The following is a 25,871-nucleotide window of genomic DNA, read 5'->3' as shown; positions in this document are numbered from 1 at the left end:
CTATGCTGAGAGGACATGCCTCACATGTGTCTCTATGTCTAAGGCGCTTGTTGGGAGGATGTGACATACATAAAGCAGACTGAATCCATGGCATAGGAACTAACTTCATGATGGAGTTTAAAACCTCCTAGAGTTTCTGTATCAGGCTTTTGCTCTAGGGAGGGACGTCCCTGGTGGTCCAGTGGTAAAGAATCCGCCTGCCAATGCAGGGGACACGGGTTTGATCCTTGGTTTGGGAAGATTCCACATGCTGCAGAGCAACTAAACCCATGCGCCCAGAGCCTGTGTTTTACAACAGGAAAAACCACTGCAATGAGAAGTCCACGCATTGCAACAAAGAGTAGCCCCTGCTTGTTGAAACTAGAGAAAGCCTGGTGCAGCAACAAAGAGCCAGTGCAACCAAAATAAATAGTATTAAAAAAAAAACTCCCTGGAGGCACCGCACCAACTTATGAAATATGTCTTGTACTTTTGTCCCGGAATCAATATTCATGAGCATTGCTGAGACTCCCTGGTTTTGGTTCATCATTTTTAGGGCTGAGAAGTCTGACTCGGAAGTCAGGAGGCCTCAGTGCCTGCCTTCCTGACTCTGTAAGTCCCTCTTTATCTTGGCTTCCTTTTCTGCCTTCCCTTACCAAAGGAGGGGCCTGTGTGTGCCCTTCTGCGTCCACAGCATGAAGTGAAGGTCAGCACTATAAACCCTTGAAATGTCACCCGGCTACTCTTTGGAATTTAAAAATAAAGTCACTTGTTTTAAACGTCTCCTATTTATGGGAAACAGTACAGTTGACCCTGGGTATCCTCAGGGGCTTCATTCTAGGACCTTCCTTGGACACTAAAATCTGAGGATGCTCAAGTCCATTATATAAAATGGACTGGTATTTGCATAAACCCCAGGCACATCCTCTGTACACTGTAAATCATCCCCAAGTTATTTACAATAACCTAATATAAATGCTATGTAACTAGTTGCTGGCATTCAGTAAATTCAGGTTTTGCTTTTTGGTACTTTCTGGAGTTTAAAAATTATTTCTGAATATTTTCAATCCGTAGTTGGTTGAATCCACAGATGTGGGACCTGCAGATATGGGAGCTAACTATTTCACTGACTAAAAGCATGGTTTTCAAAGTTGCATTGTCTATAACTTACTGGCTGCTTATCCTTGGCAACAAAATTTCTTTGTTTTTATCATCTTTGAAATAAGACTACCAACAACGTCAGTTTTGTTTTCATAGTGATGCTGTATCAATGAACTAATACATATGAAGTGCCGAAAATGGAGCTAGGTATGTGGTTAGCACTTAAATATCAGCCATTATATTCTCTTTCTGCCATCACTCACATGACGGTATTACTTTTCATGTAAAAAATAAAGTTCTCATTACTTTGAACACATAGCCCAAAGACAGGTTTGTGAAATTCTTTTTTTAAAGATGGCTAATATGGTGCCATGGGCAGTTTAAAAAATGTTTTTTGTTCATTGAATTTTTCACCACACAAGGGTAAGTCTCACCCAGGTTCTCCTGCATGTACTTGAGTTGGTTTTTGATGTATTCTCTTCAGGTTCTTTGCTTCAAGTTCTTAGCCAGTCAGTTCCTGGGTCTACCACAATTTTGACCAGAGTCAGTTTTGACCATTTGCCTGCTGATATTTTTTTGGGGCATCACACACCTTTTGGGATCTTAGCTCCCCAACCAGGGAGCGAACCCCTGCGCCCCCTGCAGTGAAAGCGTGCAGTCCTCACTACTGGACCACCAGGGAATTCTGCCTGCTACGACTTGCAATCTCACAACATTCACTCTGAGAGGAAGTAGCTTCCTCAGCTCAGTAGTATTCACACGTAATGGGCTAGACTGGAATCCAAACAGTGGCCTCCAAGACAGGCAAACCCTGTCCCCACGTTACTAGCTCACAGCGTGGTTGTGAGGGTGTCCTCAGGACCAGCGTTGATAGAGGGCTCCCTGGCCTCCATGTTCTCCTGAGAGGGCCAGATCCCCAGCCAAGAAAACAATAGCTAATTTTTCGGCACCACCGGCCCTAATGGAATCAAGATGCTCCTCTGGCTGAGTCCTCAGCGTCAGACTACAGGAGCTCTCGACTGATTTGGTTAATTAAATGACAGACGTCCAGAGCACCGGGCCCTGACCCTTTAACGGACGGCCTCTTTTTAACCCATCAAAAACCTTTTAGCTTCCTTTGGCTTCGGAGTCGTTGCTAGGGGCAGAGAGAGGGAAAGAAGATCCACAGATACTTAAGAGGTCCATGGAGAAAACAGGCCATTTTATTTGTCCCCACTGGATGTAATTTCCTTTTATTTCTCTCCTTGGGGGGCATCTCTCTGTATCATTTTCTTGTGTGTATTTTGGCTTTTTCTCAGGGAAAGACCTGACCATAAAGCTTTGGCAAATGTAAAAACTTTCAAGAGAAGCTGAAAGCGTTTTTCCTCCCTTATCCTTGGCCTCCTGATGGAATTTCTTCCCTCCTCCACGTGCCTCTGGGGGGATGGATGCGGGTTAGTGTCTGAAGGGAGAAACTGGCCAGGGGTTTCTGGCCAGGTAACTCATTTTATCCAAGTCGAACTTTGTTTTTTTCCAGCAGTGAGCATGGGGGCTCAGTTTGGTGTGGCTTCACTTCTCTGTGCTCCAGGCTTTTCTTTAAAAAAAAAAACAAAAAACTTCAAGTCTTGGGACTTCCCTGGTGGTCCAATGGCTGAGACTGCGCTCCCAAAGCAAGGGGCCCGTGTTCAATTCCTCATTAAGGAACTAGATCCCACGTGCCACAATTAAGACCCAGAGCAGTCAAATAACTAAATAAATATTTTTTAAAAAAACCATTCAAGGCTAATCACATCTGCTATGACTTCTGTGAATGGGATGCTTCAAAGATGGAACTGGCCTGCAAAGTACGAAGTCCATCTTGGGTGGGGAATTCTGATGGGAACCATTTGCAATGGCAAAGATCTTTTCTTGGATGGCTGTTAAGGGTTCTTTTTTTTTTTTTTTTTTTGACGCCTTTGGAGGACAGACTTTGGGTAACTCTGTATTTAAAACAATTTTTTTTGGGGGGTATAGTTGGCAGTTAAGAGTTCTCTTACGCCTGGAAGCCCTGCCCAGAGTTGTTGCATCACAGTGAGATCTGATTTCCCTGATGGGGGCTACGTGAATCCTTGGGAGATGAGGTAGAATAGAGGATAGGATGACAACCAGCTCTACGTAAAGAAAAGTAAACACTCATAATTAAAAGCCTGGATAATCAAGCTTAAAAATAAAAAAGAAATGACAATACTCTAGTGTTATCTGTAAAACAGTTTAAAAATGTTAATCAACCAGCAAGGGCTCTTTGGGAATAATCACTTAAGAGCAGTTGGCATGCACTTTAAACCAGCCAGTGCTTCAAGGGCTGGCCCATCTTTCTGGGGAGGGGAAGGCTTGGCAGACCCTGGTTTCTGTGGGGACCGCCCAGAGTGCAGGTGTGAGCTCCAGGCTCTCCTGGTTGGAAAGTGTCCTAGGGAGCACGGGGGCCGGGCAGGCTTGGGGCCAGGGCAGGCATGGGACGGCTGGCTCAGACTGCTGCCGAGAACACTCAGCGGACCTGCCCGCTGCTCTGTGACGGGGGTGCAGCCAGGAGGGGCGAGGAGGCTGGGGTTGAGCCACCATCGCTGCAGCTGGTGCCCTGGCTGACTTCAGTGATTTCCCTCTCTCTCTGGTCCCTCTTACTAAGCAGTTCTGTATCTGTTCCACAACTTAGCCTTCCCAGAAAGAAGAGACAAGGGGATGTTTTAAGGAGATGAGGTAAGGATTCCAATTCTAGAACTTCTCTCCCTTCCAGAAGGGCCACTTCTATTTCAAGCTCTGCCCTTGTTCCCGTTTCCCTAGAGGAATCCTGAAGTGGGCAGGTCAGTGTGGGAACTGTGAATTTGGGAGAGGAGCTGTGAGGGCAGAGGAGGAAATGGGCACTTCTCTGCAGCCTGCCCTAAACTACATTTTTTCATGAGGGCTGTTCCCACCCCTGAGACATCCCAGGTCTCAGCTGGGCTGGTTCTCCTCGATATTCATTCATCTCCCTCTGTCAAGCCAGTTCTCATCCCGTGTCGTAAAATGTCTTTTTTAACTCAAATGTCTTTTCTACTGGACTCTAGGCTTGTTGAAGGTATTTTCCTGGCACACAGCACAGTGCTTCAGGATATATTAGGCACTCGGTAATTGTTAGCTGAATAAGTGAACGAATGAAGAACTCTATAAGGAAGGTTATTATGGCAACCAAAGTTCAAAGAGGTTAAGTCACTTTCTCCAAGTCACACAGATCATAAATGGTGGGAGTTGGTATTTGAACACCTATCTGCTCAAAATTCAGGTAACCTCCATGCCATGAGGAACCACCAGCCCTTGAACCTGCACATCTTGTTAATATAGTTCTAAACCACATGGGAAATGGCAATGGGGAAGTGGCAGGGGGGCCAGCCTGGGAGCTGCCACCCAGGAGCTATAGCTCTTCCTTCTTCTGGTAGCTCTGAATTCAAGTCGGTTCCAAAGTGAGGGAGTCTCCAGGAGCTCAGAAGCGCAAGCTGGAATCCTCCTGAGTCCAGACCTGGAGTGACCTCTCACAACCCATTCTGGCTAGACAGATGGAAGGCTCTTTGCTAGGCATGACCTGGAGCAGGCTGAACCCTCCAGTAGAGTCCCCCAGCCCCACCTCCAGACTCGGCCAATGAGCCCCCAGGTGCGGTAGTGAGAGCTTGACAGTGTTCAGGCTGTGCTAGGGTTTAGTATGAAATAGGTTCACACTTCAGGAAGATCAGCTGGGGATTCCCCTCTGAATCATGCTCATTAAGAAGGAAAAAAACCTCACAGAGCTTCCTAAGTATTGTGGGGTTCAGCAGAAACAAGCCGAGATCCAAGACAAGGCAAAGGGTACTGGATCTGACAAGCAGGGTTTCTCAGCCTGACATTTCCTGCTGCAAAGCAAGAAAAGGCATCCAGCTGAATGATTCAATGGCCTGCCATCCTCCAGAGATTCACTTTTGACATCTAGTGACTAGTAGTAATTTGAGTCCTTTTTGTTCCAAGAGACAAAAAATAAAATCAAGAGACAGTCTAGAGCAGGAGTCCCCAATCTCTGGTATATAGTGCCTGATGACCTGAGGTGGAGTTGATGAAATAATAATAGAAATAAAGTGCACAATAATTGTAATGTTCTTGAATCATCCCCATACCATCCTCCACCTCACCCCAGTGCGTGGAAAAATTGTCTTCCATGAAACTGTTCCCTGGTACCAAAAAGGCTGGGGACCACTGCTCTAGATGGACTGGTAGGGAAATGTTATGCTTTTTGTTTTTCCATCAACAAGTCTAAGCTGTTGAAAGCTCTCCTGCCTCCCTCCCTTTCCTTACAGATGTCTGGTCTTTTCCTTCAACCCTTCCTTATAGAAGCTATGCTGTTTATCCTTCTTTCTCTGAGACCACTGTACACACATATATATATGGAGGTGGCCCACAAGGTGCTAGCAGATAGCAGAGGTATTCCTCTCGGCCTGCCTTTTTCCATTTAACCACATTTTCTACCTTGGGTCAGGCACTGCGATATCAGTGGGTATGCGGCAAAGAAAACACCGACCACAGTCTCCGCATATTTCTGTGAGGCAGGAAGATAAATCAGAGAACTAAATGGAGGACATTAGAGGGTAGCAGGTCTGAGGACAAGCATCAGGGGTAGGATGGGGGTTGTCACTGTTTATAAGGCAGTCAAGGAAGGCAGTGCTGAAGTGACAGCTGAGTGGGTACCAGAAGGAAACTGGGGCAAAGCTGTACCCCCTCATCAGGGAACAGTATAAGTATGAAGACCCAAGGCACCATTTGTGTATATGTGTTTGCTGTGTTGGAACAGAAAATGCTGAAGTAAACAGAGAATGATGGAAACTTATTCAGCCATGAGAAGGAAAGAAGTTCTGATTCATGCTACAACAGGGATGAACATTGAACACATTATTCCAAGTGAAAGAAGCCAAGCATGAGAGGCCACAGATTCTGGTTCCATTTATACAACATGTCTGGCACAGGCAAGGCCAGAGAGACAGGAAAGTAGGTTTCTGGGGGACTAGGGCTTGGGGGGTTGTGGAGAAATGGGGGTAACCAGGAGTGCCTTAGGCCTTTCCACTGGTAAATCCTACTCTCCATGAACCATAAAACAGAAGATGCTCTTTGGTTAAAAGCTCAGTGAAATCAATTGCTTAAAAGGAGCCAGCAGTCCAGGATAAGGCCCCCTAATCCCAGGACTGCCCCTTTTCCACAGGCAGCTTCCGACTCCCCCTGCTGTGATGGTCCTTCTATAGGGCTTTCCTCTCGCATCTGCTGGGGTGGGCTCTACAGATGACAACTGACCTCCCCCAGCCTGACTGCTTTGTGCTGTCGTAACTGAGGTATCTCTAGGGGTGACTACCATGTAAGAAATCTGGCCAGGGACCCATTTCTCAACCCCCACAGCTCCAAACATCAGCTTCATGATGTAGTTAAAGATATACACCTGTGCACGGCCACACAGAGGCCACTCCCTCAGCTGTATCTCCTGATCCTTGCTACAGGCAGGGCTAGAAGCTGGTTTATGGTCCGGGGAGGCCTGGAGAGATGGGCACCTAGAACCCCTCTGATTCTTCGACCTCTTGATAAAAGATTGGAACAGAAACACTCACCATGAGGAGGCTGGGTCCACTCAGGGGGTGGGGGTAACCCACAGGTCACATTTGGTGATGCTAGTGGGTAAAGAACCTGCCTGACAATGCAGGTAGACGTTAAGAGACACGGATTTGATCCCTGGGTCAGGAGAATCCCCTGAAGGAGGGCAAGTCAACCCACTTCAGTGTTCTTGCCTGGAGAATCCCATGGACAGAGGAGGCTACAGTCCATGGAGTCACAGTCAGACATGACTGAAGCATGCATGCACACTTTCTAGAATGATTCTCAGGATTGGTGAGGAATCTTTCAAAAACCCATGTAGCATCAGAAACACCTGCCGCAAATGCCGGAAAGACCGGCGTGCTGGGATGGTCTCTGGGTTCACTGGCCAGGGCTCTGTGGGGTTGCCCCAGGTCTTAGCACAGCTGGTCAGGAGTTATGTTATCGGTAGGTGATGACACCACTGCACAACCAGAGTTGCAGGATCCGACAGCGATGTACTAGCCAAGACTTCATGATAATCCATCTCAGAGGAGTTTGGCGGGCTACAAGTCCATGGGGTTGCAATGAGTCAGACATGACTGAGCGACACACACACATACACATATACCATCCCTCCCACTCCCCCACCATTGCCTGGAGAACTTGACAGGCATCTCCTAAAGTTAAAGGCTGAAGCTGAGATTGCCACATGACCCCTGCTCACATCTAAACAACGAGGAGTGGGCTGCTAGCTGCCATCAGAGGAGGTATGGAGAGATGGAGGTTGCCCAGCTGGGAGAGGGGACGAGATTTAATGTTACATCAAGTTGGGGGCTTTGGTTGCTATCAAGGACTGGGCACTCTCATTTCTTTTGTTTTCAGTTTAAACTTTTTATTTTGTATTGGGGTATAGCCAATTAACAAACTATGTTGTGACAGTTTCAGGTGAACTCACCGTTCACCTGGTGGTCCAGTGTTAACATATTGTTCACCTGAAATTATCAGGGATTCACCCATACACATACCCGTACACATTCTCCCTCAACCTCCCCTCCTATCCAGGCTGCCACATAACACTAAGCAGAGTTCCATATGCTACACAGTAGGTCCTTTTGGTTATTCATTTTAAGTGTAGCAGTGCGTACATGTCCATCCTAAACTCCCTATCTCATTTCTTAATAAAATTAACTTTGCTGTTTAAAGTGACTCTGTATCACCTGGGAGATCAGAAAAGTCATGCGCTGCTTGCCTTTCCATCTAGGGAAGAATACTTTTAAAAGAACAGTGGGAGATAGAAGAAATGTGTCTTTTGAGTTCCAGGTCTCTGATGCTCTTGTTAGCCTGGCCAAGTCTTTGGTTTTTAAGCGAGAGAAACCCAACCAGTTCCTAAGTCACTACTGGTTCAGGGCTCCCTTTGGAGTCGGTGGGGCTACTGGAGATGCCTCTACCAAAGACAGAGATCCAACAACAGCCTTTGGTTTTCATTATCGTCTTCAGATTACACCCAAGGTCTATGGGGCGCGTTGGGTAGCAGGAGTCTGTTTCTGCCAGTTATCTAGAAGTTCGGCAGTTTCAAGGGGGCTACTGGCCTGTCTGGCTGGGTGTTTATTTGGATGTTATAAATACAGATACACGAGGGACAGATGCTCAGCTGGGGCGGGGGCAGGGTGGGAAACTATTTCTGGTCATCTGCTTGGATCTAGCTGGGTTTTCAGTGAATTTGGACAACAGAGACAGAGGGGGATTTACCCACTTAGAAACTAGCGTTCTCTCTCTCTCTCCCACTTACTTCTGAGAAAATGCTGTTTTCCACTCTTCCTTTCACAAAGGACTAACTCCCTTCTGGCTCTAAAGCAAGCTTGCCCCAAACGTCATCCCTCTCCCCCATTTCTTGTTTCCTGCTTCTCTCGACCTCAAGATTCCCCATCATCTGCAGCAGCTGCCCTGTTGATGGGAAACTGAGGCTCAGGGATGTGACTGGGCTTGGAGACCTAGATCTAGAAATGAGGGGTCTTGACCACCAGATTGGACATCTTGTCATCAGAAATAACAGTAGGAGGTGGGAGCAGGAACAGAATACCCAAAGGGTGATGCCAGGCCTGGAGAGTTACCCTGATAACCGGATAGCACTTGGATGAGTTCTTCACAGTAAAAGGTACCACCTCTAAGAGGTACCTCCAAGCAGGTCAACCCGTGAGAGATTTGGATCTGCTTCTCTGAAAGGAAGAATCGCATTGGTCCAGTGGTGAAGAATTTACCTGCTAGTACAGGGGACATGGGAAGTTCCCACACTTAGCTGCAAGGCAGCTAAGCCTGTGCTCCACAACAAGAGAAGCCACCTCAATGAGAAGCCTGTGCACTGCAACTAGAATAGCCCCTGATTGCCACAATGAGAGAAAGCCTGCACGCAGCAGCAAAGACCCAGCGCAGCCAAAAACAAAAACAGAAACATTTTAAGGGAGAACTGCACCCCTATCCTCCTATACCTTTCCAGAGAAATGACTTACCTTACAGCTCTTGAAGATCACCCACCTGGATGGGTGCATGCTTTTATCTTCTGCTCATAGAGATCATGTTCAAAAGGGACAGTTTGACATTAGCATGAGTATTATGGAGAAGTTCCAACAAGAATACAAGTTGGTGAGGGGGAGGGTTTAACTCAGGACCAAGCTTTGAAAGGGCCTCCAGAGGAACCTGTGGGAACCAAGGGACACTGGGTTCTCAGATCCAGTGACCAAGAAAAAAATCAATCATCTTAACAAAGAGACGCTGTTTGCTCTTCATGGTGATCCTGCCTCTTGTGTTCAGCATAAAAGATTCTGTAACAATATTTGCTATGTCAAGGGCAACAGCACTTTTATCGTGGGGAACAGGCAACTCTTTGAGATGTAAACATATTCAGTTCAGTTCAGTTGCTCAGTCGTGTCTGACTCTGCGACCCCATGAATCACAGCACGCCAGGCCTCCCTGTCCATCACCAACTCCCGGAGTTCACTTAAACGCATGTCCATTGAGTCGGTGATGCCATCCAGCCATCTCCTTCTCTGTCGTCCCCGTCTCTTCCCGCTCCCAGTCCTTCCCAGCATCAGAGTCTTTTCCAGTGAGTCAACTCAAGCATGAAGTGGCCAAAGTATTGGAGTTTCAGCTTTAGCATCAGTCCTTCCAATGAACATCCAGGACTGATCTCCTTTAGAATGGACTGGTTGGATCTCCTTGCAGTCCAAGGGACTCTCAAGAGAGGGTAATTGGACTATTGCTCATGTTTTAGAGCCTCCATTTCACAGACATAAAAACAGAGGCACAGAGAAGTTAAATAAGCTGTTTATCATAACTCTGAATCCCTTGGAAGTGAGTTAATAGTTCTCAAATTACTCCTTGGTTGAGATTTTGAGATTTATTTTGGGCCTTTAAGTGTATATGGAGGCCACTGGCTTATAAAACCTCTTTTAAATCTGTTATAAGAGGGAATTTGACTTTAACTTAGATGACACTATCTTAACAACAAAGCTGAACAACAGAAAGTTTCTGTTACCTGTGTGTAGAAAAACAAGAGATCTTTTCAAGAAAATTAGAGATATCAAGGGAACATTTCATGCAAAGATGGGCTCGATAAAAGACAGAAATGGTATGGACCTAACAGAAGCAGAAGATATTAAGAAGAGGTGGCAAGAATACACAGAAGAACTGTACAAAAAAGATCTTCACGACGAAGATAATCATGATGGTGTGATCATTCACCTGGAACCAGACATCTTGGAACGTGAAGTCAAGTGGGCCTTAGAGAGCATCACTACGAACAAAGCTAGTGGAGGTGATGGAATTCCAGTTGAGCTATTACAAATTCTGAAAGATGATGCTGTGAAAATGCTGCACTCAATATGCCAACAAATTTGGAAAACTCAGCAGTGGCCACAGGACTGGAAAAGGTCAGTCTTCATTCCAATCCCAAAGAAAGGCAATGCCAAAGAATGCTCAAACTACCGAACAATTGCACTCATCTCACACACTAGTAAAGTCATGCTCAAAATTCTCCAAGCCAGGCTTCAGCAATATGTGAACTGTGAACTTCCAGATGTTCAAGCAGGTTTTAGAAAAGGCAGAGGCACCAGAGATCAAATTGCCAACATCCGCTGGATCATGGAAGAAGCAAGAGAATTCCAGAAAAACATCCATTTCTGCTTCATTGACTATGCCAAAGCCTTTGACTGTGTGGATCACAATAAACTGTGGAACATTCTGAAAGAGATGGGAATCCCAGACCACCTGACTTGCCTCTTGAGAAGTCTGTATGCAGGTCAGGAAGCAACAATTAGAACTGGACATGGAACAACAGTCTGGTTCCAAATAGGAAAAGGAGTACGTCAAGGTTGTATATTGTCACCCTGCTTATTTAACTTCTATGCAGAGTACATCATGAGGAACGCTGGGCTAGAAGAAGCACAGGCTGGAATCAAGATTGCTGGGAGAAATATCAATAACCTCAGATATGCAGATGACACCACCCTTATGGCAGAAAGTGAAGAGGAACTCAAAAACCTCTTGATGAAAGTGAAAGAGGAGAGTGAAAAGGTTGGCTTGAAGCTCAACATTCAGAAAACGAAGATCATGGCATCTGGTCCCATCACTTCATGGGAAATAGATGGGGAAACAGTGGAAACAGTGTCAGACTTTATTTTTTGGGGCTCCAAAATCACTGCAGATGCTGATTGCAGCCAGGAAATTAAAAGATGCTTACTCCTTGGAAGGAAAGTTATGACCAACCTAGATAGCATATTAAAAAGCAGAGACATTACTTTGCCAACCAAGGTCCGTCTAGTCAAGGCAATGGTTTTTCCCGTGGTCATGTATGGATGTGAGAGTTGGACTGTGAAGAAGGCTGATCGCCGAAGAATCGATGCTTTTGAACTGTGGTGTTGGAGAAGACTCTTGAGAGTCCCTTATACTGCAAGGAGATCCAACCAGTCCATTCTGAAGGAGATCAATCCTGGATGTTCATTGGAGGGACTGATGCTAAAGCTGAAACTCCAATACTTGGGCCACCTCATGCGACGAGTTGACTCACTGGAAAAAGAGTCTGATGCTGGGAGGGATTGGGGGTGGGAGGAGACAGGGACAACAGAGAATGAGATGGCTGGATGGCATCACCGACTCGATGGACATGAGTTTGAGTGAACTCCGGGAGTTGGTGATGGACAGGGAGGCCTGGCTGTGATTCATGGGGTTGCAAAGAGTTGGACACGACTGAGTGACTGAACTGAACTGAACTGAACTGTGTGTAGAGCAGTCATCCTCAAACTCTATAGCCTGTCTCCAAATCTTCCCGAGGACTCGTGAAAACCCACACTGCCACGTCCCAGTCTCTGAATTTTAGAGTCAGATGGGTACCTGGAATATGTGGGTCTCATGTGTTCCCAGGTCACGGAGCAGGGATCTGCTGGTTCAAGGGCCACACTTGAGGAACCACTGCTGTAAAAGCGACCGCACCGACCAGCGTCTCCTTCAGGAGACTGTGCAGAGCCAATCTTGCTCAAGGTCACGACCCCACCCTGGCGGGTTACCTGTATCTAACGATTGGTTGATGCTGAGCTAAGGTGATGGGTCTGCTGGTTGCAGTTTCTCAGCTTTGCCTGTGGTTGCATCACAGCTCCAGTTCTCCTTCTGCCATGTCCTGTCTGCTTCCCTTTGTTCTTTGGTGTTAATTCCAGACCATTTCCCAGTACATCTCCTGTGAGAGAATCCACCTCCGACTCTGCTTCTCAGGGGATGTGCAACACTGGGAGTAGAGTCACTGAAACATCACCTCTTTAGTGAGACCACTCCTGACCATTCCATCCCCTCCCCCTCTTCCTTACTGATTGGTTGTCTTTGTTGAATTCACTACTCTGACACTCTACATTAAGAGACCTAATGCTTTGACCATCTTCTCCTCTAGACTCTAAGCTCCGTGAGGGCAGGGACCCATCTTTTTTGCTCACTGTATCATCTTCAGGGACTGGCTCAGAACAGGCAATTGGTATTTCTGGGACCATTTTACTGAAAGATTTCATATTTAACACCTTCTACTGGAGTTCTGAAGCTCCAGCTCAGCACATTCAGGAGACTGAAACTCTTGGATGAGAGGAGAGACTGGGATTCCTGTTCCAAAGGGAGAGAACTCAGCTATGCTTAATACACATGCTTTGAGAAGAGGATGTCTTCTCTGGTGGTGCAGTGGTAAAGAATCTGCCTGCCAATACAGGAGATGTAGGAGACTCAGGTTCGATCCCTGGGTTGGGAAGATACCCTGGAGAAGAAAACGGCAACCCATTCCAGTATTCTTGCCTGGAAAATTCCATGAACAGAGGCGCCTGGTGGGCCACAGTCCATGGGGTCGCAAAGAGACACGACTACGCACATACATGTATGTACTACTGGTGCTTTGAGAAGAGCATCTCAATCTTCCTAGCATACAACTGCTTTTTTCCTTTCCTGGGGAGTTATTTTAAGATGGCAGATGCTGGTGACTCTCTGCCCCTACTTCCTCCCTACACCCCAGCATCCCTCCAGCAGGCCCACTCCTCAGCTTTGAGGCCGGCTCCCCTTGGTGACCTGTGGCCAGGACCTATCACCCAGAGGCACTGAACGCTTCCTGGTCCACTCAGTGCTGAGTGAGATCTGAAGGAGGCAACAAAGGAGCCCTTTGATCAGACAATGAAAAAGCAAAGGCTGCAAAATGCTTGGAATGCTGAACATACTCCATTGAGCTCTTCCTCCCCAGGGAGGCCAGGGTGCGGTCTCCCAGGGGAGTACAGATAACGGGATGAGGGAGGCACCCGCCCAGGGCCTGCCAAGGCAGAGAGCTCAGCAGCCCAAGGATGAGTCAAGTGCATCCAAACAGAAGCTGAAAAATAAGTCAGCAAAGCACTTAAAGGCGTGCTTATCACGCTGAATAATTCAGCAGGCTGGCTGACTGTGAGCTGGTTCACAATTAATGGAATATTTCCTGTAAATATTATTTTCTCTTCCTGTCTCGTTGTTTCATCCAGTTCAAAAATCTTTACTAATCTGGGGCGGTGACAAGCAATGCATCAACTCTCTGAGCTAATGCTCCCGATTCTGAAATGCTCAGAGGAACCATAGGAAGCTGCATTGGCTGCTCTGGGGGGAAGGGGCAGACCATTTACTCTGGTTCCCTCTCCTGATGTCTCAGAGGGGAGCCCTCTGAGCTCCTAATTGTGCATCTAAGTGAACATAAGAGCACCCCTAATTGCACATCAAATAAATAAGTAAATGTTGTCTGCTGAATACGTAATAAGGACCAGCACTGTCATCCTCCCCCCATGGAGAGATTTCATTAAATATGGGCTGGTGAGTGGGCTGCAGCTATCAGTGATGATTTACAGATATTGAAAATTCCTTCTAAGGTTTCTTTGGAGTCACGTGTTTCACACTGTTCTTTTTTTAATGCATATAGCGGCTGATAAAGCCTGATGGACGGATCTTTATTCTGACCCTTCCTGGTGCCCCATTCAGAAAGCGTTTTCTGTTGTAAATGATAATGTTTTCTGATGATTCAATGGCTGGGGTCTCCACAGGATTGGGGAGTGCAGACTACAGCCAAAGGACAGAGCACACAGCTCAGCTTGGTGCTGCTGGGAACTGTCTCGAGCGTGGGAGAAGTGAATCACCTGAAACCTTTGGTCCTGGTGCTCCCAAGAAGAGGCAGATTGTCCCAGAAATCAGAGCTTTCGGAATTTTTCAGGCTCTGATCTAAGGAATGCAAGGTCCTCCTCTAAAAGAGGGAGCCCTTTGTGACTGACTTTACCCAGGTTTATTTATCTCTGCCCCATGTGATCCTGGTTCCATGGGAGTTACAATGTCTTTTCAGTATAGATCATTTAATTTTCATTCAAATGTTCTCAGCGAAGTAGAAACACTATTGCTTGTACCAACACAGCTGCCTGAGACTGATTCATGAGTCTGATTCGTGCCTGAGAATGCCAGCTGATTCGTGGTGTGTCCCCACTGATGGTCACTTCATGTAGTGGCATTTACTCTTGTTTGGTGCTTGTGTGTCTTTCCTTGGCCATAAATATAACTCAAGATGAAGCTTGATATTTTACTTTGAGTGTCCAAGTGCACTTGAACTGACAAGTTCAACTGATAATGTTTCAGGATTCCCTGAAGTCAACCAGACAGTTGTTTAGTCGCTAAGTCATGTCCTACTCTGAGACACCATGGACTGTAGCCCTCCAGGCTTCTCTGTCCATGGGACTCTCCAGGAAAGAATACCGCAGTGGTTGCCATGCTCTTCTCCAGGGGATCTGCCCAATCCAGGGATCAAACCTGTGTCTCCTGCATTGGTAGGTGGATTCTTCACCATTGAGCCACCAGGAAAGCTCAACAGATACCTGGTGGAATAAAGGATCTCTCATCTGTGAAGAGCTCCATTTCTATACACGTAGCCAAGGCTATGGTTTTTCCCGTGGTCATGTATGGATGTGAGAGTTGGACTGTGAAGAAAGCTGACTGCCGAAGAATTGATGCTTTTGAACTGTGGTGTTGGAGAAGACTCTTGAGAGTCCCTTGGACTGCAAGGAGATCCAACCAGTCCATTCTAAGGGAGATCAATCCTGGGTGTTCATTGGAAGGACTGATGCTAAAGCTGAAGCTGCAATACTTTGGCCACTTCATGCGACGAGTTGACTCACTGGAAAAGACTCTGATGCTGGGAAAGGTTGGGGGCGGGAGGAGAAGGGGACGACCGAGAATGAGATGGCTGGATGGCATCACCGACTCTGTGGACATGAGTTTGAGTGTACTCTGGGAGTTGGTGATGGACAGGGAGGCCTGGTGTGCTGTGATTCATGGGGTCGCTCAGTCACGACTGAGCAACTGAACTGAACTGAACTGAGACATGTGCTCAAAGGGAATGAGGTACCCAGGAGAAAGGAGGGGAAAATCATCTATGTAGCGGCAAGATTTTTTCTTTTTTTCACCGATGTAACCCTCTCTGCACTTGTGACCACTGCTAAACCCAGACAGTTAGACATGAAAATACTGCCACTCCCATTCTCCAAAACCTCACTCACGACAGTGCCTAAAGTGATCACCCCATAATCCTGGTAAAAAAGAGAGGCATGTTTGGCAGTGTATGAACAAGTGTATAGGAGTGGGGAGGCAGGCTTAGTGAGAGGAAAAACATCAGTGGGTGAAGGAGAGAAACAGCAGTATTCAGTGAGAGTTGATGGTGGGGGGATATTTAATGACTTATAAACAATTCTACAACCTATCCTCAGACACTGTTTGGGATTCCATCTGTTCATTTTAAAAGAACTCATCTTGGGACTTCCCTGGTGGTCCAGTGGCTAAGACTCTGAGCTCCCAATTCAGGGGGCCTGGATTTGATCCCTGGTAGGGGAACTAGATCCCTCCCACATGCCACAAATAAGACCACATGAAGCCAAAAAAAAAAAAAAAGTCATCTATGTAAGCAAGGGCCATTATTCTAGCATAGATGGGAGCTTGGGTATTTCGTTTATAGTCCTATGTGTGGGCTTTTTAGGCATTTGGGGGGCTATTCTTGCGCTGCACATCATTCTGAAATAGTTCTGAGCTTCTGAACATATTCAAGAGCCAAAACACCATCTTGGGACATCCACACGTGCCTTGCTGTTCCTGACATGTGTGCCCTGAGGGCAAAGAAGCTATTTTTTTCCCCTAACATCAGCAGCTTGCATTTTGGGCTATGCTTCTGCAAGGCCAGGTGCCCATCTATTTAGAAGATCCAGGTAATAGATAGGGGCGAGTGATTGGATGGAGACTAGAATTCTCTCCATACTCCACCTACGAGGGATCCCGTGCTTTACTCCATCTCCCTCAAAGCCCCCAGGGCTTCAGAATGAGGATTAAGCAATTTAGGGAAGACTGCAACCAGAGTGGGAAACTAGTACCCCTAACCCCCAGAGAAGCTGGAACAGCTGTCGTGCTGCCCACTTTGGGACAGTCATTAGCTACCCACTTCTTCTCAGGGCCCCTATGGAGGCACCTGAGTGCATTCTCACAGGAGACTACTGAGGGCCTGTTTCTGGCTGTGTGCATGATCTGCTGATGCTACTGCAGCCGAGGACGCCAAGAGATGCCTCCAGCTCCTTTGAAGGCAAAGGTGCGGTTCACCCTGGTCCTGCCCCTACTTGAAAGCTGGCTCCCATTGTCTTGGTGCCATAGGGCCTAGCTGCTGTAACTGGGTCAGAGTATCAGGGAGACTCCTGTCTGGGCTGGAGGGGCAGTTGTTGCTACAAAAGGGCCTTCAGGTGCCCAGAACTGGGTGCCACTCCCCATTTCCTGAGCACTGCAGGGGTCCCGGGTGGCGAGCTCTGCCTGGCCCCCTTTGCCAGGGTGTGATTGCTGCCTGGAGGACCATCCCTCATTCAGAGCCGGCCCAAACTTGAGCCCTGTGCCCAGCTCTCCAGGTGCAGAGGCCCTGCCGGGCACACCTGACTTGCCTGGCTGATCCTCTTTGAGTTCGGAAAGGACCCACTGCTGGCTGCAGGGGTGATCCTCAACTCTGGCCACCATGTCAAAATTGATTGTGAGGCTTTCTAGACATTCAACAGCTGGGTCAGAGATGACAGTGGGGGGAATCAGGGGAGACTGGGGCCTCTCTCTATTCTGACAGTTTCATGTGAGTTTCCGATCTTTAGATGAAGACAGATTTGGGGCACTCATAGGTAAATGTGCACTGGTGGTCACTACCACGTGCCTGCGTCTCTTTAGTTTCACACGTCTGGAGCCTGGGAGTGTGCTCTGTGCACTCAGAGACTCTCGGGTGCCTTACATGGAAGAGAGATGGCCTTTTTATGATGGTGATGGTGCTGGGTGTGAGCAAAAGGGTCAGGCGCCCTGATTCGTGTTCCCTGAAACTGGGACCTCTTCACTACAGCTCAGGCCAAGTCTTTAGGGCCTACAGCAGGTCTCAGCAGAGGTGGATACCCCTTGGGCTAATGAAATTTCTGCTCTTCTCCTCATGGGCTTTTCAAAGTTCTTAATTTTGTATTCCAATTGCACATTTATTTCCTAAAGAGGGCTCCCCAAGTTATAACAGGATTAGGGTGTCCCGGTCCCCAGCCTGCTCTTCAGCCTCACAGGGAATGTCACGATGGGGAACTGAAATTCACTTATGGCTACTGTAATTTTTTCAGTGTGCTGAATACCTCTCCTGCTCCTCTCTCTGTTCATTTATGACTTGGAAATTGATACTGTCGAGCTCCAACTGAAAACTCACTGCCTATCTGCCAAGGCTACCCGAACGCCCCATCAGCCTAAGATGGGGCGTGTCCTAAACTGCTCTTCTCTCCCCTTCTCTAACATCCCAGGATCTGGTCGATCAAGAAGCCTGGGAGTTGTTCCAGGTTCTCCTCCTTCTCCGACTGCCATCCTCTCACCCCCTGCCATTGATCCGTCACATCACCTTCTAAACATCTCTCTTCTAATTCCCTTTCTCCACCCCCAGCACTGACAGCCACCCCCCAAGCCTCCACCAGTTCAGACCTACACTAGTGTAATGATGTCCCAGTCTGCAAGTATCACTCCACTCATCCTCCACCAGCTGTCAGAATGATGCTCCTCTGGCTACGGAAGTCCGAAATGGCCACTCGTCTGCTTCAGAAGCTCCTGCTGCCTCAAAGACGATATCTTCCTAGCAAATCCTCAGGATTCTGGATGCTGGAGCCCCATCAGCCTCCCCTCCCGCTATGTTTCAGCCCCAGTGGTGCCACGCGCTTCTCCGTCACACCATGCTCCTCTCCTTTAAGGTGCTTTCATGCACATCTGTGTGTCTCCTCACCCCACTGGTCCATCTTCAATACCTGTCACCACCTAAGACACAGCTCCTTCTCCGTAAGCCCAGCCAATTCATCATCAACCCTCACATAGACCTGTCTTATCTGTAAGATGCAATTATAACACCTCTCCTTCTAATAGCCTAGCAGGACCTGAGGACCCGATGTGTGTCTTATCTCAGCACCCTGCGGTCTGCTTGGTGTATACAGGGTATGCAATACACATTTCTGAAGGAATGAAGAAATGAATGAATAGTGACTCTGAAGGCCTGGTGTCCCTTAGTGACAGACTTGAGAATCCCAAATGCTTCCTCAGAGGACACAGAAGCAGGCAACATTTTCAGTAACAACTCAGTCTGAATACAGTCAATATCCTGAATACATGTATTCACCTGTTAACATTTTTAATCCAGTGAGCTGCATAAATTCAACCAGTGAGAGTAAATTCTCTTATTCAAAGGGTGATCATTCACACATTTTGCTTCCTACTTTTCATTATTTTGAAGTCTCTTTTGGAGTCTTACAGGAATAATTCAGTTCAGTTCAGTTCAGTTCAGTTGCTCAGTCGTGTCCGACTCTCCGCGACCCCATGAATCACAGCACGCCAGGCCTCCCTGTCCATCACCAACTCCCGGAGTCCACTCAAACTCATGTCCACAGAGTCAGTGATGCCATCCAGCCATCTCATTCTCTTCTCATCTCAGTCCCCTTCTCCTTCCGCCGCCAATCTTTCCCAGCATCAGAGTCTTTTCCAGTGAGTCAACTCGTCAATTTATTGAACCCCTGTGCTGCATTTTGTATGTTTCACAAATATCAAGGCTACCTCACTACATCTAAAAACTTCATTAGCACCTCAATTAGAGAAACAAAGCAGGCTTAAACATATTAATAAATTGAACTGAACACATACCAATACTAGTTAGCACATTTTTCAAAAACATTCAGAGGGAGAGAAGAGTTCAACCATGGGACTTTAATGAATTCCACTGTAGACCCCAATTGTCCAAGCTGGCCTTGGTCTCCACCAGTGGGACAATTGAGAGAGGCATACATTGTTACTAGGACTGGGTTAAAGGATCAAGGAGTCTCTGTGGCTCTCACAAGCAGAAAAAATAGCCAAGCAGGTTGGAGAGAGGGGACAGTCAATGTACAAAACAGAAAGCAGACTCACCGACTTAAGAGAACGAACTTAAGGTTGCCATTGGGGAAAGAGTTGGGGGAAGGGCTAGTGACAGAGCCTGGGATAGACATGTGTACACTGCTATATTTAAAATGGATAACCAACAAGGTCCACTGTATAGCACATCGAACTCTGCTCAGTTCTGTGGCAGCCTGGATTGGAGGGGAGTCTGGGGGAGAATGGATACATGTACATTTATGGCTGAGTAACTCTGCCATTCACATGAAACTTTCACAATGTTGTTAAACAGCTAGACTCCAATATAAACTAAAAAGTTTAAAAAATAAAAAGAAGAAAGGAGTAAAGAGAAAACTCGAGAAAAAAAGCACAGAAGTTTATAAAGGTTATAAGAGAAAGAGGTAGAAAAGAAATAGAAAGTTAAGAGTGTCTGAAGAAGTACAGACCCAGTGACTGAGGAAGACAGAGAGGAAAAAATAAGAACGCAGAGTCCAAATCATGTCTCGCAGCAGTTAACTGGAGGGGTTTTGAAAATAGTCACAAAACAATCGTCCCTGGAACAGCCAGGTTCCTCCTGAATTGTCCCCAAGGAAGAATTCCTCCATCACAGGCTCAGGTTCTTTTCACAGAACTTAACTGACTTACTGATCAATTGAGTGAAAACCTTCCTCAATACAGAGCCATTTTTTCTCTATCAGTTTAATGAGAAGCTGGCTAAGGGCAGATGTCCACCGGATAGACTACAATAAGCTTGGATGCGTAGCGTGGATTTCAATCCTGCTCATGGATAAAGCAGCTTGGAAAGCATTCTGCAGTGACATAATGAACTCATATGGCTTTCTCCCTCCAAAAGCAAGTGTGGTTTTGATAGACTTTTAATCTGTATTTCAGGGTCTGATTCGCATACCATCTCCCCATTTTTTTCTCTGCCTGGAGGAGCTGAATGACAGCTCTCGCCTCAGAGACATTTTTTCCATTATAATTTTTCAATTTGTTCTGGTTTGAAAAATGTGTAGAAATGAAAACAGAAAATCCAAGTCCTGCGTCTCCTTCAAACATTCTGTTTTGGCTTTACCGTGACTCTATATACTCTGTTAAGCTTCCCTTTCTTTTTTGGCAAGTGATCTTATTTCTTCCAGATTTCTGATCGCTTCTAATATGCCAGAAAATATTTACTGGATTGGCAGGCAAGCCTCTCATACTTCTTTATTTTTCACCTTTTTTTGACCTACAATCTCTTCTTTTAGGTTCCCCCCCCTTCCTATAAAAACAAAAAAGAAAACCTTTGGGAAAATTCAGATTAGCCTCAGGATTCAAGAGAGACACTCCTTCACACTCCTATTAGCACAGCATCCCAGAGAATGAAGGGCCAGAATGGTCTCTCAGAGTCCTGTTGTCCATCTGCTCTGGGTAAGCTGATCTAGTCTTCTTGTTCTATATGTGCTGAGTCGCTTCAGTCATGTTTGACTCTTTGAGATCCCATGGACTGCAGCCTGCCAGTCTCCTCTGTCCATGGAATTCTCCAGGCAAGAATACTGGAGTGTGTTGTCATGCCCTCCTCCAAGGGATCTTCCCAACCCAGGGATCAAACTCACGTCTCCTGTGTTTCTTGCATTGGCAGGCAGGTTCTTTACCACTAGTGCCACCTGGAAATCCCCTAGTCTTCTTACCTTAAATAATTTTACAGCTTCCATTTCCTTAGTGACAGGAAGGAAAAGTATTTGCCCAGAGAAGGCAGACTGGATGAGTTTGGAGTAGTTTGCATACACCGCACTTATCAGGAGACTGGGGAGCCCAGAGGCCCCGAGGCTGCACGGCTATAATTTTTGTCACTTCTCAGCCTGTTCCTCCCTCCGCCGGAGCACCACTGGCCCACCAAGGAGAGCATGCTTACCTTCCTGGGCTTGACTTTATCATGGTAGTCATACTGGAAGATGCCTTTGTAGCTCAGGCCCAGCCACCACGGTATCCCCTGCTTGTCCTAGGATATCAAAAGGAGCACGGGTAAGCATGGGACCAGAGGAGAGAAACATGAGCCAAGAGATCTGCTTCATCTGAAGGCAAATGGAAAAGCAAATTCCTTGAAAGGGATGGAGCCCATCTTTCTATGATTTACATTAACAGGTGTGCCCTGTCATCAAAGGATGCTCAGTGATGTGATTGGAAAGTGCCCTGGGCTGGGGACCCAGCTCCACTCCTAACCAGCAGCACAGCTGTGGTTCTCTCCCCCATTCTGAGTCAAAAGCGGATGCCTTGTTCTCTGTTCTCCTTCGAAGACTTTAGGTTTTCAGCGCCGCCCCCTCATCCCCACTAAGGAAAATCTGAGAGATGCTGAGCGCTGACAAAATGACCTTCCGAGCCGAGAAACTGTCATCGGCTGTCAGAGCTGGAAGGAACCACGGAAACTATGAAAGGTGACTCCCCTAAAAATTTTGCCTTAAAAGATTTTTTTTTTTTTACAGCAGTTTTAGGTTAATGGCAAAATTGAGAGCAAGGTACAAGGATTTCCTATATATTCTCGTCCCTACAGCCTCCCCTATCAATAACATCCCACACTGGAATGGTACTTTTGTAGTACCTGATGAACCTACACTGACCCATCTCAATCACCCACAGTCAGTAGTTTTCCTCAGGATCCATTCTTGGACTGTACATTCCATAGGTCTGGACAAATGTATATAGATACGTATCAATCATACAGTGTTGCACAGAGCATTTTCATTGCTCTAAAAATCCTGTGTGTTCTATCTATTCATCCCAGGTTCTGGCAACCAGGTTTGTCTTTTCCAGGATGTCATTTAGTTGGAATCATACAATATGCAGCCTTTTCAGATTGATTTCTTTCACTTAGTAATATGCATTTAAGACGCCTCTAATTAAAAAAAAATTTTTTTTGGAGTAGGTTTGATTTACAATGTTGTGTTAGTTTCTTCTATACAGCAAAGTGAATCAGTTATACATATATCACTCCTTTTATTTTTTGTTAAGTTGTGCATATCTTTCTTATGTTAGCTATTTTTTTTTGATGTGGACCATTTTTACAGTCTTTATTGAATTTGTTATAATATTGCTTCTGTCTCATGTTCTGGCCCTTTGGCCCCGAGGTATGTGGGATTCTTAGATCCCTGACCAGGGATGGAACCAGCACCCTCTGCATTGGAAGGGAAAGCCTTAATGGACCGCCAGGGAAGTCCCAAACTCCTCTCATTTCAAAGATAAAGAAATTATGCAAATGTTTCATCCTACTGTACTCAGGACCCTCCCTTCCCCCCACCCCCCCCCCCCAGGAGGCCAATGGCAATGCAGGGCAAGCAGGTGCTTCCCAGTGTGTCCTGCTCACTTACAAGGAGAGTGGCTTCCAGGCTTGCCTGGGTGACTCAGGCTACAGGACAAAGTAACAAAATTGAAGCCTCGACACTCTGGGGGCAGAATGAGAAACGCCAAGACCCTCTGTTTATTTCTTTAACAGAGACCTCTGGCCCCCAGATGGTAAATCTCCATTCAAGTAGGGTGATTGTTAACGAGAAGATCCCAAATGCTAAGAGTTGGCAGTGGGCATATCAAGCAGCCTTTCCCTGGATTTGTTCTAATTGCCACATGGATGAATGACCGAATAGAGCCCACAGCGGACGTCCTGAAAACTCAAAGTTGGCTTCAGGGTTTTGCGGGGCATGAGTTTGTGCTTCAAGGTAAGCACAAAGGTAAAAAGCAAAAGAACTGCATTTTGAATTTTTAGAAGAGCTTCTAAATTTCTTTAAAGGTATAAAACTCCCATCTCTGGAACATGCCCGTGTGACTACACTGGTTTTGGGGAACAGAACAAGAGGACAGACGAAGGCCACTGTGGGTTCAGATTGCTGAGGCAAGAGGTGCTGTCACACTGAGACATGTGGCATCCGTGATGACAAGGAAGGCCACCAAAGAGTGAGTCTCGACATAGTTGCTTAGGCTCTTTCTCCAAATAAGTGGGAGAGTTATCCCTCAAGCTTGGGATTCTGAGAGTCAAACACACAGGCACACCTGGCACCTGGAAATTCACAAGGTCTGCTTCTGGTCTCTCACAAACAGCAAAGGAGCATATTTCTAAAGTTTTATTGGATGGCAGATAGCATGTATATCAGAGGTTGTCCTTTTATCAAGTTCCAGGGCTGACAAGGAAACAGAATTCAGGTTTACGCTGTGTTCGTAAAACCCAGATGAAGTTCCATCTGAAAGCCTTTCCATCTAGGTATCTCAGCCTATCTCAATAGTCCTCTAATACTTAGAAAGTTTTTGTGGAATAGTTGGTAAAGGAAATTTCTTAATCTCTATTTTATTTGTTTATTTTATTATATATACACACACATATATTATCTTTATTTATTTTTGGCTGTGCTGGGTCTTTGCTGCTTCTCGGGATTTTTCTCTAGTTGCGACAAGCAGGGGCTACTCCGTAGCTGCGGTGTGCCAGCTCCTCAGTGTGCTGGTTTCTCATGTTGGGACGCACAGGGTCCAGGGTGCTTTAGCTTCCGTAGTTGTGGCATATCCACTCGGTAGTTGTCGTTTCCAGGCTCCAGAGCACCGGCTCAGTGGCATGTAGGATTAGTTGCCCCATGGCATGTGGGATCTTCCCAGACCAGGGGCTGAACCTGTGTCTTCTGCACTGGTAGGCACAAATTCTTTACCACAGAGTCACCACGGAAGCCTCTATTTACTTTCAATATATATTTATTTATTTAGGTGGGTCAGGTCTTAGTTGCAGCATGTGGTTGTCATATGGGATCTTTCATTGTGGAGCGTGAGCTCAGTAATTACAGTGCAGGGGCTTCTGGAGCTGTGGTGTGTGAGCTTAATTGCTCTGTGGCATGTGGGATCTTAGTTCCTTAACCAGGGATTGAACCTGTGTCTCCTGCCTTGCAAGGTGTTTCCTCAACCACTGGACACCAGGGAAATCCCTTAATCTCTCTTTTAATTATGAGCAGCAGAGGTGAGATCACGCTTAGAACAAGCAGCAAATCAGAGAATGGAATGGAGTCAGGGATTCCTGAATTATTGGCTCCATTCATGAATTCAGACCTCTCTGCTAAACATCACCATGGAATATTTACACAAGTGACAGAGAGACTCACAGTTTGATTTCTGTGATATGCCTCTTGTAATAATGTCAGGACTATTGCTGGGTCCTCCTGTTTTCTTTATGGTAGCAAGATGGCAAAATGGACATGGGCTGTAGACTCACTCACAGTGTAAAAGTTGAACCCTGGCAGCCAGCAGGGTGGGTTTTGAATCTCTTGTCATGATCAGTTCAATTTCCTTTAGGGGAGTTGACGGCCAGCTGATTTCAGTGGCCACATCCCCGGGCAGAGCAGTACAGGGATTGTCTCCTTAGACGATTCACACTTTTCACGTGGGACAGAATTTAGCCCAGAAGGCCAGGTCATACTTCTCATGACAAGACTATAGTCTAGACTTGAGAAAGGCAGGGATGACTGCCATGGTTCTGAGTTCTGTGCATCATGGTGAAGAGAGATGAAGAACTTCTATTGGTGGGAAGGGTGTTGGAAGGACATCAGGAAGAACTGAACCACTTCAGGCTGTGAAAGATCTGGAGATGAGCTGCTGGGTGGGACTGAAGTCCCCACATATGCCTCAAAACTGGGCTCCACAAACATCACTCTGATATCTGTTCCCATCATGGAAATGCATACATCCAACTACTCAATTCAATTCTCAATAAAGGCATTTGGTAAATATTTGCTGGGCACCTACTACATGCCAGGCACTATGCTAGATTCTGCTGGATTCCAGGAATATATAACAGAATACAACACAGTCTTTGCTATGAGAAGGCTGCAATTTAGAGGAAGATACAGGCCATTAAATGCACACAAAGGATGAGCAAAATGCCGTTGAAGCTGCCGTGGCTGACACAATAATGAACGAAACACAGCACACTGTGGTCTAAAAGAATTAAAAATACAGTCAGGTGGGGCTTCCCTGGTGGTCTAGTGGTTAAGAGTACACCTTGCAATGGAAGAGATACTAGTTCGATCCCTGATCCAGGAACATCCCACATATCATGGAGCAACTAAGCCTGTGTGCCACAACTACTGAAGCGCGAGTGCCTAGAGCCAGTGCTCTGCAACAAGCAGCCACCACAATGAGATGACCAAGCATCGCAACAAAGAGAGCATCGCAACGAAGAGAAGCCACCACCCACTGCAACTGGAGAAGGCCTGCATGCAGCAACAAAGACCAGTCACAGACAAAAAATAAAGTAAATA

General features: G+C 46.5%; 1 protein-coding gene across 7 annotated transcripts in view; it reads right to left on the bottom strand.

Moving 5' to 3' along the window:
• FRMD4A (FERM domain containing 4A) overlaps positions 1–25,871 on the bottom strand; it is a 520,746-nt gene that overhangs the window by 79,309 nt on the left and 415,566 nt on the right. For all 7 annotated transcript variants that reach the window (XM_055428694.2, XM_088844071.1, XM_055428684.2 and 4 more), the window contains exon 11: positions 21,503–21,589. In XM_055428694.2, coding sequence (XP_055284669.1) covers positions 21,503–21,589 — 87 coding nt within the window. The remainder of the gene's footprint in view (positions 1–21,502; positions 21,590–25,871) is intronic.

This window comes from Moschus berezovskii, chromosome 15 (genome assembly GCF_049115385.1).
Source record: "Moschus berezovskii isolate FMDL1 chromosome 15, NW_MosBer_1.0, whole genome shotgun sequence".
NCBI lineage: Eukaryota > Metazoa > Chordata > Mammalia > Artiodactyla > Moschidae > Moschus > Moschus berezovskii.
Note: the sequence above shows the minus strand (reverse complement) of the source record. Positions and strands in the feature narration are given on the sequence as shown.